This window comes from Nycticebus coucang, chromosome 10 (assembly GCF_027406575.1).
Source record: "Nycticebus coucang isolate mNycCou1 chromosome 10, mNycCou1.pri, whole genome shotgun sequence".
Taxonomy (NCBI): Eukaryota; Metazoa; Chordata; class Mammalia; order Primates; family Lorisidae; genus Nycticebus; species Nycticebus coucang.
The window spans coordinates 120,047,792-120,059,746 of NC_069789.1; the positions used below are offsets into that span (position 1 = coordinate 120,047,792).

Genomic DNA, 11,955 nt, shown 5'->3' on the forward strand with positions numbered 1-11,955 from the left:
TTCAGGGGAGCCTCCAACCACAGGGCTCCCACCCCAGGCTTCTGGTCAGAAGGGAGCAGAGTGGCTGCTGGCAGACATTTCCAAACCTCCACCTTGAGGCAACAGCTCAGTGCCAGCTGCCTAGAGGAAAGGAAGGGATGAGAACAACTTTGGAGTGCCTACTGTATACCTCTATCTACCACCAATCCATCCATTATGAGAGCCTGCCAAGAACGGGCACCACCCTTCTGGGGACACAAAGGTGTGATGGCCTGGCCTTCATGGAACTTCCTTCCAACAAAGTAAACATAATCAAGCATGATAATCTCTGCAATGCCTTTTGGCATACAGCCTTTGAACTCCTTTGTGTCTCCCACCCACATGAAACTGAAAGGCCAGACCCCTGACCTCCTGTGCTGCAGCCCAGGAACCCTGTGTGGCCTCAGCCACGGGAGGGAGGGGTACTCCAAATCTACTCTGGTTGTGGCACCTTTCTCTAGCTCAGCACTGGAGTCAGAGTGTGCTCCGAGCTGTGTAGGTCCTAGGCCTGGTGCTCTAGTCATCCTAGACATTTTAAAAGCTTTGAAAGAGACTCATGTGCCCAATGGCTTCATAAATGGGAATCTGGTACAGAGAGGTCAGGGGATAGATAGCCTGAGCGTGGAGGAGCTGAAGTCACACTGGGGTGGATTACCTTATCAGCGGTCCTCAAACTAAACTACAGCCCGCGGGCCACATGCGGTGGTGTGATTGTATTTGTTCCCCCTTTTGTTTTTTTACTTCAAAATAAGATATGTGCAGGGTGCATAGGAATTTGTTCCTAGTTTTTCTTTTTTTTGTAGAGACAGAGTCTCACTTTATGGCCCTCAGTAGAGTGCCGTGGCCTCACACAGCTCACAGCAACCTCCAACTCCTGGGCTTAAGCTATTCTCTTGCCTCAGCCTCCCGAGTAGCTGGGACCTAGTTTTTTTTTTTAAACTATAGTCCGGCTCTCCAACGGTCTGAGGAACAGTGAACTGGCTCCCTGTTTAAAAAGTTTGAGGACCCCAAATATCCTCACTTGCCCCTTATAGCCTGGAAAACAAGACTGTCATTTCATCTCACTTTCTGAGAGAAGGGAGCCATGTCAGGCTTGTGGCAGTGCACGCCCTCATCCGACTTTACCAGTCTCTTACTGAGCCCTGTACTAGCTAATTACTGCTCCAGCTGCTTTCCAAGTATAGATTAATTTAATCCTCAATCCCTATATAAATTGGGATACTGAGGCAAAGAAATCGAGTCACTTGCCCCAGGGATTAGTGCCTGGTGAGCCCTTGTACTGCCTCTCCTGTTATTACCATCTTACAGAAACGAGAGGCCACAGCGGGATCCATGTTCTCCTGGAAACTCTTGGGCCAGCTGTGTTTTGGGATTCAGAATTTTCTGGGTTTTGGGCGGCGCCTGTGGCTCAAGCAGTAGGGCGCCAGTCCCATATGCTGGAGGTGGCGGGTTCAAACCCTGCCCCAGCCAAAAAAAAAAAAAAAGTTTAAGCCAGAATTTTCTGGGTTTTATAAAAGTAATAGAATACCTAAATTATGCTAAGTTCCTAGAGGAATCTGGGTGAGTTTTTAGACCTTTCTGGATCTGGTGGGGGGAAGGCAAGACTCGACTTCACAACCCACATGCTTCATCCACACACTTACAGGAGCAAAATGTCCTGGGCAGGTCAAGGATGTACTAGCTGTGGAGAGAAGGAGGGAGGGGCTCAGAGACCAAGGAGAGAATGGATGGAAGAAAACTGTTCCCTCTGCGGTGTTACAGGAAACACTGGTAATGGGAAAGAAAACCTTCTGGTGGCTCGGGTAGCTCAGCGGTTAGGGCGCCAGCCACGTACACTGAGGTTGGTGGGTTCGAATCCAGCCCCGGCCTGCCAAACAACAATGACAACTAAAAACAAAAAATAGCCAGGTGTTGTGGTGGGCGCCTGTAGTCTCAGCTACTTGGAGGCTGAGGCAAGAGAATCACTTAAACCCAAGAGTTGGAGGTTGCTGTGAGCTGTGACGCCACTGCACTCTACCCAGGGTGACAGCTTGAGACACTGTCTCAAAAAAAAAGAAAAGAGGGCAGTGCCTGTGGCTCAGTCGGTAAGGCGCCTGCCCCATATACCGAGGGTGGCGGGTTCAAACCCGGCCCCGGCTGAACTGCAGGTGTTGTGGCGGGCGCCTGTAGTCCCAGCTACTCGGGAGGCTGAGGCAAGGGAATCGCCTAAGCCCAGGAGTTGGAGGTTGCTGTGAGCTGTGTGATGCCATGGCCCTCTACTGAGGGCCATAAAGTGAAACTCTGTCTCTATTAAAAAAAAAAAAAAGAAAAGAAAAAAGAAAACCTTCTGGTGGAGGAGAAGGTTCAAAAAAATTTGATAACCTCATCAACAAAGTCAAACGTCAGCTCATCAGCTATTAGCCAATTTGGAGCCATGCAAAATTTAGAGCCTATAGGCTCCTGGCCCAAGACCACCTCCCTGGCTTCCTCACCCTAATCACACTCCATTCATGACACTACTCCCCCCGCCCCACAGCTTCGGTTAAAAAACACCCATCATCACCCTTCTTTTTTTGGAGATAGAGTCTCACTTTGTCATCCTGGGTAGAGTGCCGTAGCGTCATAGCTCACAGCAACCTCATACTCTTGGGCTCAAGTGATCTTCTTGCCTCAGTTTTTCCTTTTTCTTTTTTTTTTTTTTTAGTAGAGACAGGGGCTCACTCTTGCTCAGGCAGGCCTCAAACTCCTGAGCTCAAGGTATCCTCCCGCCTTGGCCTCTCAGAATGCTAGGATTACAGGCGTAAGCCACCGGGCCTAGCTACCAGATATCCCTTCTAGGAAGCTGTCTTTGTTCTGCCTTCTCACCCAAGTTCTCCCCAGTCACAGTCCTCAGAACCTGGTTTGAAAGAATTGTTTACTGTGACTTCAATGCAGGCAGGGACCAGGCCTGTCTTCTGCCCCAAGCCCTAACACCTTGCATGGCCACAACACGCTGAATGAATGACTGGTCATGGGGTCACCAAATCACTCGTGTAGCAAGAGTGAACACCTACCAAGTAGTACCAGACTCTGTGTATCACAGGAAGAACACATCCCAAGGGCCAAGGGTTGGAACAAGCAGCCAATGCCAAGGACAGAAGAGCAGCATGGACCCCCCAGGACTCTAGAGCTATCCAAGAGCCACAGTGAACCCTCTCCTGAGTGCCTACTGGGACAGGTCCTTTTCTCCCTCTACTTTTTGTTTTTGAGACAGAGCCTCAAGCTGTTGCCCTGGGTAGAGTGCTGTGGCATCACAGCTCACAGCAACCTCTACCTCCTGGGCTTAAGCGATTCTCCTGCCTCCGCCTCCCAAGTAGCTGGGACTACAGGCGCCCACCACAACACCTGGCTATTTTTTGGTTGCAGCCATTGTTTTTGTTTGGCGGGCCCGGGCTGGATTCGAACCCGCCAGCTCAGGTGTATGTGGCTAGTGCTTTAGCTACTTGAGTCACAGGTGCCGAGCCTCTCCCTCTGCTTCTTATCCCTGCTATAACCCTAAATTGTTATCTCCACTCTATAAATGGTTACCAGCTACAGATAAAGAGACTACCTTGGCCCACTGGCCCACTGCACTGAACACAGTCACCTGCCTAAGCTCATGCGGCCAGTACACAGGCTCCTGAGCACGTCTCTAGAGCTAGACTGGTGGGATTTGTTTTCCAGCTCAGCCACCTACTATGTGACACCAGTTCAGTTACTCCTCTCTGGGTCTCCATTTCCTTTCCTCAGCTACAAATTGGGGCAAATGGCCCCTACCTCCCGGGGTGGTTGTGAGATATAAATAAGATAATTCATGAAAGGCAGTCACCTGGCACTGGTGACTCCTAAGGTCACTCAAAGGGCAGGAACCCAAACCCCCATGTTCTCCTGCAGCAGGTTGCCTTCCCAGCTTGAATTTCTGCAGTTACCTTAAGTCAGACATTTCAATGCTTACCTATCCATTTGCGCCAAACCAAGTCTTTGAGGTCAATGACAACTACCCTTGAGACAAGTCTGGAAGGCAGGCTTGAGATTGAGAGCTGAATGGCAGAGCTGGGGAAGGGGCCCTGAGCACAAGGACAGCAAATCTGGTTGTCAGAACCGCCTAGCAAGCGGATTCCTGGCCTGAGTGCCCAGCGATCTGCTTCAGCCACAGCCCGCCCAGACCAGGGCATTTGGCTCCATGATTCTTAGTCCTCTTGGAGCTGGATGTGCCACGATGCCTCACTTCCAGAATACACACATGTGCTTCTGTGGACTCACTCAGCAACTATTTACTGAGTGCCCAGTGGGTGCCAGCTTTGCACACTCTTTCTGGAGGTTCAGGATGGATGCTAAGCCTGCCTGGAGATGAATGAGGAAGAACCCCCATCCTGGCACCAACTGGCTTAACTACCACAAAAAAGTTTCTTGCAAAGACCTCTATGGGGTATTAAATCTGAGGAGAAAAAAACTTACTTCTTCCAACATTTGTCTAGTGCCCGAGACCTCCTGTGTACCAGACTGGGGTCACAGGGGGTAACTCACATACCGTCTTTATCCTTAAAGGGGGATATTCGATGCAAGCACAAATAAAGAGTCAGAGGTGTAAAGAATAAGGGCAGCCGCCTGCACATGTGGGCACCAAGAGCTGCTGAGGGGTGGCCATGTGCAAAGGACCTGGGACGGCAGAAAGCAAGCACTCACCCCACAGTGCTGTTAACCTGATCCTGTCCCCAAAGGGAAGAGGGGTAGGGTGGTGGAGCCCATTCTACAGAAGAGACTCAGGCCAAGTGAGGAGATGCAGCTTGCCTAAAGTCATCAGCTGGTTTATGGAGAAGCTGGAGCTAAGTGTGAAATCTCTCTCTCTCTCTCTCTTTTTTTTTTTGGAGACAGAGTCTCACTTTGTCGCCCTGGGTAGAGTGCCGGGGCATGAAGGCTCACAGCAACCTCAAACTCTTGGGCTCAAGAGATTCTCTTGCCTCAGCCTCCCGAGTAGCTGGGACTATAGGCACCTGCCACAACCCCAGCTATTTTTAGAGATGGGGGTCTCCCTCTAGCTCAGGCTGGTCTCAAACTTGTCACACCCGGTAGAGTGCCGTGGCATCATAGCTCACAGCAATGTCAAACTCTTAGGCTCAAGAGATTCTCTTGCTTCAGCCTCCCCAGTAGATGGGACTATAGGCACCTGCCCAGTCCCATCTGGACCCCATGGGGGTCCAGCTATTTTTTTGTTTTGTTTTGTTGTTGCAGTTTGGCCGGGGCTGGGCTCAAACCGGCCACCCTCAGCATATGGGGCCGGCGCCCCACTCACTGAGCCACAGGTGCCACCCTAGGGTCCAGCTATTTTTAGAGATGGGGGGTCTCACTCTAGCTCAGTCTGGTCTCAAACTCATGGCTCAGGCAATCCGTCCACCCTGGCTTCCCAAAGTGCTGGGATTACAGGCATGAGCCACTGCACCTGGCCTTCAAGTGTGGGATCTTGGTACACTTTCTGATGCTAGTTGGCCAGGATATGCTGATTCAGTTTTAGCTCAGAGTGATTGACCCTGGTCATCCAGCTTGTAAGAGACAGGGCAGCCCTGGAGCTGGAAGCCCTTCCCAGACCCTGTCAGGGCACTCATCTTGGGGAAGTGGGCCTCTGAGAGAAAGCAAGATGCTTGGGGTGGAGTGTGTATAAGAGGAATACAAATGCCCAGAAGGAGCAGGAAACTAATTGCTAAGGGCTATAAGAGTGGTGACAACAAAACCAATAAGAGATCATGTGCTGAGCATTTATTTACTATGGATCAGACACTGTGTCACCTCACTTAATCCTCACCATGACACTATGAGGACATACTACTGTCAGCTACATTTTATACACAGAAAAATCGAGGCACACAGAGAACAATTGGCCAAAGTCACACGGCTGCACAGGGGCAGAGTCTACTTGCCAACTCCAGCAGCAGGAGGTAAAGCTGGGCCCAGATGGAAATCTAGGCAGAGGCATCAAGGCCGCCCCACTTGGCCCCATTCCCTTCTCCCCAGTGACACCACTAGGTATGCTAAAACAAGCCAATTCTTTTAACCCAAGGCCTCTTCCACCACTGACAAATGTATTACTACCTGTCAAACCAGTTTTAAGAACTAAATTTGCAGCTGGTTTCAATAAGAACAAACATTGTATGGTATGTCCACACTCTTGGACCCCTATTTAAGAACACCATGCCAGTTGGGCATGGTGGCACACACCTGTAGTCCCAGCTACTCAGGAGGCTGAGGCAGGAAGATCACTTCACACTGGGAGGTTGAGGTCAACCTGAGCAACGTAGCAAGAACTCATCTTTGATAAAAATACAAAAAAAGAAAGAACATCATGCCTCCAACAACCCCTCCAGCCCCCAAAGTTCAGAGATGTTCATGTTTAGGCCCCCTTGACCCTGCAGACACCTCCACTTTACACAAGGAGTTTCCTAATGGGCACTCCACCCCTCATGCCTCAGGACTGATGGTTAGGGGGTGGGGAGTGAGTCACTGGTAGGACTAGAGCAGAGGGAGAAAAGTCTCCTAGCCTGTGGCTGGTGTCATGTGCTCTTGATCACAAGTCCTCTCTCACACCTGCCTCCCAAACCCCACAGAGTTCAGCTGGAACTAGGGAGAGCAGCTGAGCAATTCTGAGCTGGTCATTCTTGCAATTTAGTCTGGAAGGGATCCTGGTATGAGGCCAACCCTGGCCGTGAGAGCTGGGCCCATAGGGTCTACCACCATGTGATGGGGCTGTGTGCAGCCGGCTAGCACCCACGTGCCCAGCCTGGCAATACCAAAGCAGCCTCTTCCACTCACGATTTCCACCCTGCCTCCTCCCCAAGCTGCACTTCCCATCCACGCATACCTGGCTCTGGCTGGCTGTGGAGACCCACCCCCACCATTCATCCCCCACTCTCACACATGCTGGGGAGTCTACAGGGAGGGACCACTGTCTCTGTTTTACAGATGAGGAAACCAACTATGCTCTGCAAGAACTTCTGTTTGGTGGAGGCCACAGAGAGATGCTGCCACAGCTGGCCTGGAAACCTCCTCCCCCATTCCAGGCTGCTCAGCTCCCTCAGAGGACACTACCACATGGCTCCCAGACATGTCCCAGTCTCACACACCCACAGCACTCATTCAACAACCATCCCTGAGTGTCCCTGAAGGTGCTGGGGAAAGTGGAAAAGAGAACAGACTCAGCGTGTGTTCTCCCATATTCCTATCGGGGAGAGACCATCACCAAGAAAGCAAATAGGCAACATAACATCAGATTGCCCCTGGTGCAACAAGGAAAATAAGCAGTGCCTGCAGCAGGATACTGTGTGAGGCGGGACCCCCGGGATGGCTTGAACAGCTGTAGGCCTCAGACCCTCCCTCACAACCTTCCCCCACCCAGATCATCTTACCTCCAGCAATCCCCCTACTCTGAGCCTTGCTCTTGCCCTCAGGAAGATACTTCAGAGGTTCCATCCAGCTGGGCTATGTCCTAGTTCCAGTCCCTGGCTGTTCCCTACTACAAGGGCAAAGTTGTGCTGGGGGTGCCCCGGTCCTCTAGAGCTGCTTTCTCCCAGTCCTGGGCCTCTCCTGTACCTCCAGCCTGGGCACTTTCCCCATTTCTACCATGGCAGGGCAGCTTCTGGATGACAAAGTCCCTCTCAATTCAGATCCACCAGATCTTCTATCACCCCTTGGCCTTGGAGTCATGCCACCTAGCAGGTACCAGATGGACTCCTCCATCACCCACTAGATCCACAGCTCAAATGACACCTCCTGTGTCTCCCCATGGCTTATACAGCAATGCCAATAAATCTCCCATCTCTGTGCCAAGACCAACTAATACTTCCCTGCAACTCAAGACCTCTGGCCTCTTAACTAGTAGCCCCTTGTTCCATGATTCCTCTTCACACCCTGGTTAACCCTCCACCTCCTGCAGCCCCAAGGCCAGTCACCATCTCCACTGTCCTCCCAGACACAGAGATTATTACTGGCTCCTTAGCATTCACAGGCCCTTGATTCTTCTGTCCTACAAATCTCATTGCCCAAACTTCACAACTTTAGCAAATGACTCCTCCCCTGCCCAGGCCCCAAATCACTCAACTCCCCACTGCCAGGCCAACTCCTCAAGCCCTCGCCCCAGCCAAGATGGACCAACTGCTTCCAGCCCAGCCTATGTCATTACCTCTCTGCCCCAGACCTACCACCACCTCCTCCAGAATGTGAGTCCTAACCAGTCCTTACTGCCACACTCTAAACTGCTGGGAGTGACAGACTCCTCCAGCCTGTAAGGTGTCACCACCACTACCCCTTATCCAGGCAACTCCTCCAGACTCTAAAGGACCCTTTTTCTTTCTTTCTTTCTTTTTTTTTTTTTTTTTTGAGACGGAGCCTCAAGCTGTTGCCCTGGGTAGAGTGCTGTGACATCACAGCTCACAGCAACCTCCAATTCCTGGGCTTAAGTGATTCTCTTGCCTCAGCCTCCCAAGTAGCTGGGACCACAGGCACCTGTCACAACGCCCGGTTATTTTTTGTTTGTAGTTGTCATTGTTGTTTGGCAGGCCCGGGCTGGATTCCAACCCGCCAGCTCTGGTATATGTGGCTGGCACCTTAGTTGCTTGAGCTACAGGCGCTAAGCCAAGACACCCCCCCCCCAACTTTTTTTTTTAGAGACAGAGTCTACTTCATCACCCTCAGTAGATTGCCGTGGCATCACAGCTCACAGCAACCTCCAACTTCTGGGCTTAGGGGATTCTCTAGCCTCAGTTTCCTGAGTAGCTGGGACCACAGGTGTCTGCCTCAATGCCTGGCTATTTTTTGTTGCAGTTTGGCCAGGGCTGGGTTTGAACCCTCCATGCTGGGTATATGGGGCTGGCGCCCTACTCACTGAGTCACAGGTACCACCCAGGGCCCTTTTTCTTAATGGGCATTATTCCTTCCCCTCAAATTCTTTCACTGCCTCTCCAAAACTACCCATGAAAAACAAACCCCCCAAATTTCTCTGGAAAACAGCTGCTATTTATGTGGTAGAACTTTACAACGACTATCTTGTTTAATCCTCACAACTATCCCAAAGTAGAAATTAGCACCTCCATTTGGATAGGAAAAAACCCAGGAGGCTTAAAGAGAAAACTGCTTACTCAAAGCTACTCCTGGGAACCTGCCCTTTACCCCCCAACCCTAACCTGTGCCTGACTCTCCAGTGCCCTCACCCTTGACTCTTCAGCCCACAAACTGACCATCTTCCTTTTCCCTCACCTTAGGCCCACAAACCAACGGCCATCTCCACCATTCTCCTGGAAGCTTCTGAAGCAGCCATATCTAGAGCCTACGCCATGAACTAACTCCCCTACACCAGCCCCTGAAATGACCAATGCTGCCTTGATAACAACTGGACTTCATGAAGGCTCACCCTAGCCAATCGCTTTCCATACATGATTTTATCAGGTCCTCTCCTAAACCCTGTGGGAGGAGTACTGCCATCTACTTTACAGATGGGAAAACTGAGGCTCAGGGAAGTTAGGTAACCACCCCGAGGTTACCAAGCAGCTAAGTGGCAAAGTCAGGATTTGACCTGGGACCTCTGCTCTTGACCATCTTCCTCTCTCTCTCCAGGTCTTTCCCATTCCTGCCTCTGAACTCCCAGGACTGGAGACCAGGCAATACTGCCAGGGCCCATTCTTACTCTTCCCTTCTTCAGCCCCATTTCCCCAAGCCATACAACCCAAAACTGATCACCTATCCCCGGGGCCTACAGCCCAGGGACTTGGCTGGCTCCTGATGCCAGAAGTCATTTAACCCCTGTCTCTTTATTATTATTTTCTTAGACAGAGTCTCACTTTGTCACCCTCAGTAGAGTGCTGCGGCGCCATAGCTTGCAGGAACCTCAAACTCTTGGGCTCAAGTGATTCTCTTGCCTCAGCCTCCCAAGTAGCTGAGACTACAGCTCAAATGACTACAAGTGCCCACCACAACGCCTGGCTATTTTTTTTAGAGATGGGTCTCGCTCTGACTCAGGCTGATCTCATATTCATGAGCTCAAGCGATCCACCTGCCTCAGACTCCCAGAGTTTTAGGATTACAGGGGTGAGCCACCGAGATGGCCACCCCTGTCTCTTTAACAATAACTAGCCAAACTGGCATTTATGACGGGCTCCCCATGTATTCTGTTTACAGATATTGTTTCCCACCCTCACATCAGAGCTAACAATTCTTCTACTAACCACAGAGTGGCAACAGTTCCTCCTTTCCCCAAGGGCAGACAACCAATTTACACAAAACTATGGCCAGTCTGATCCCTCTCTTCACAAGTTCCCCAGAAAGAATGATAGACTAACTTCTCTCTATCTGCCAAGTGACTTGCCAGCCCCCATCCCTTCAGCCACCTTTTCAGCTTCAGCACTGACCTAGCCTTCTTCAAATGGGCCTAAAGTCCATGGACTTGACCTCTCTCCCAACACCTGAAGCCACTAAACTTCAATACTCTCAACTGCTGACCAGAAACTCCAATTCTTGACTTGATAACTTTCCCCACCTCCTTCTCAGGAAGGAAAGAGAAAACTCTTTCATTGCCAGGCCCCAAACTTCCTCTGCTCCTGAAATACTGACAACCTTCTTTCTCCTTCCCTTTTTTTGAGGAGGCAGTGGCATGCAGTGCCCTTTCTTCTTAATACCAAGATATAACACTGCTTCTAACTCCCTCACCCAGATACAAATTGACCATTAGCTCTGCTCCTTTTCTGAGTTTACCTTTATTCCGCTTTACCAATTTATTTCCAGCCACATTATAGGTTTACTCTCCTCTTCCTCTCTTCAGCCAAGAAAGTAACCAACAGGACTACTCTTTACCCCTAAGCTTGCAGACCAGCAATTTAACTTCCTTCTACCCCCATGCGTCCCTCAAACTCTCCAACTGCCCATCCAGCACGAACGTTGATCCCTCTTCCTCCTGAATGCTTTCTCTGGGAGAACTATGAACTCAAATGCTGTCACCCTCCCAATCTCACAAACCACCAAACTTTCGTTAATTTCCCATAGTTTTCAGGATTTAAGAATTGTTCTCTGTTGAATCCTAAAATAATCATCCTAAGCGTCTGGGGGAAGGACAGACACCAGATACTTGTCACTCCGCCCAACTCTAAATAACTAACGACTTGCTCCTGAAACCATCATTAGGTGTAATTTATTGAGCGGCAACTCCGAGCCGGGCCCTGCACGGATCCTTCCCGATTCCCAGGTCCCTTCCAGCCCGCCCCCGCTACACCGCCGTAGGTACCATGTCTCCAGGGGTCTTTGGGCTCCACTGCTCCGGACACTATATCCTCGTCGGACGGGAATGTAACGCGCTTAGCTGCAGCCTTGAGGCGCCCGTCGGCTGGGGGCGATGCAGGGCTAGAAGACCCGGCCTCGGCGGGGGCCTCCCCCGCGTCACAGTCCGCACCCGGTCCGGGCGGCGCCTCCTGCGGCGGGATCTCCATAGCCTCCGCCGCCGCCGCCGCCGCCTCCTCACCGGGGCCCTGGGGACATGCCCCGGGCCCCGGACTTGTCTCTCCGGACCCGCCCGCCGTCCCAGGGCATGGGCTCCGCCGCTGCTTCAGGCGCCGCCTCCGTCCGCTCTTCCAGTCGTCGTAATCGTCGCCGCCTGGAGCCCAAGCGCGCCTCCGCCGAGCCCCGCGCGCGGCTGCTAGTTCGCAGTCGCACTTTCGCTAAAGGCCGGCGAGGTCGCTGCGCGATAGGAAAAGCATAAAATCGATTTCTGTTGTTTTCAGATTGAGTTATCTCATGGGTGATATGAAGGGGTACACAAAGAGCAGGAAGAGCCACGGTAAAAAGAAACGTGAGCAGCGAATCTGCAGAGCCAGAACTGCAGAACATGAGGGGAGGGGCCCGGTGGACGCCGTCTCCCAGAGCAGCGCGCAAGCGCCAACCTCGAGCCACCCCACAACCCCCCATGTC

General features: G+C 51.5%; 1 protein-coding gene across 1 annotated transcript in view; it reads right to left on the minus strand.

Moving 5' to 3' along the window:
- The window catches only part of PPP1R37 (protein phosphatase 1 regulatory subunit 37), a 56,025-nt gene extending 44,369 nt beyond the window's left edge, over nucleotides 1-11,656 (minus strand). Inside the window, exon 1 of the mRNA XM_053604261.1 lies at nucleotides 11,276-11,656. Within this exon, the coding sequence (XP_053460236.1) occupies nucleotides 11,276-11,477 (202 nt within the window). The 5' untranslated portion in view covers nucleotides 11,478-11,656. The remainder of the gene's footprint in view (nucleotides 1-11,275) is intronic.
- Nucleotides 11,657-11,955: the final 299 nt, after the last annotated feature.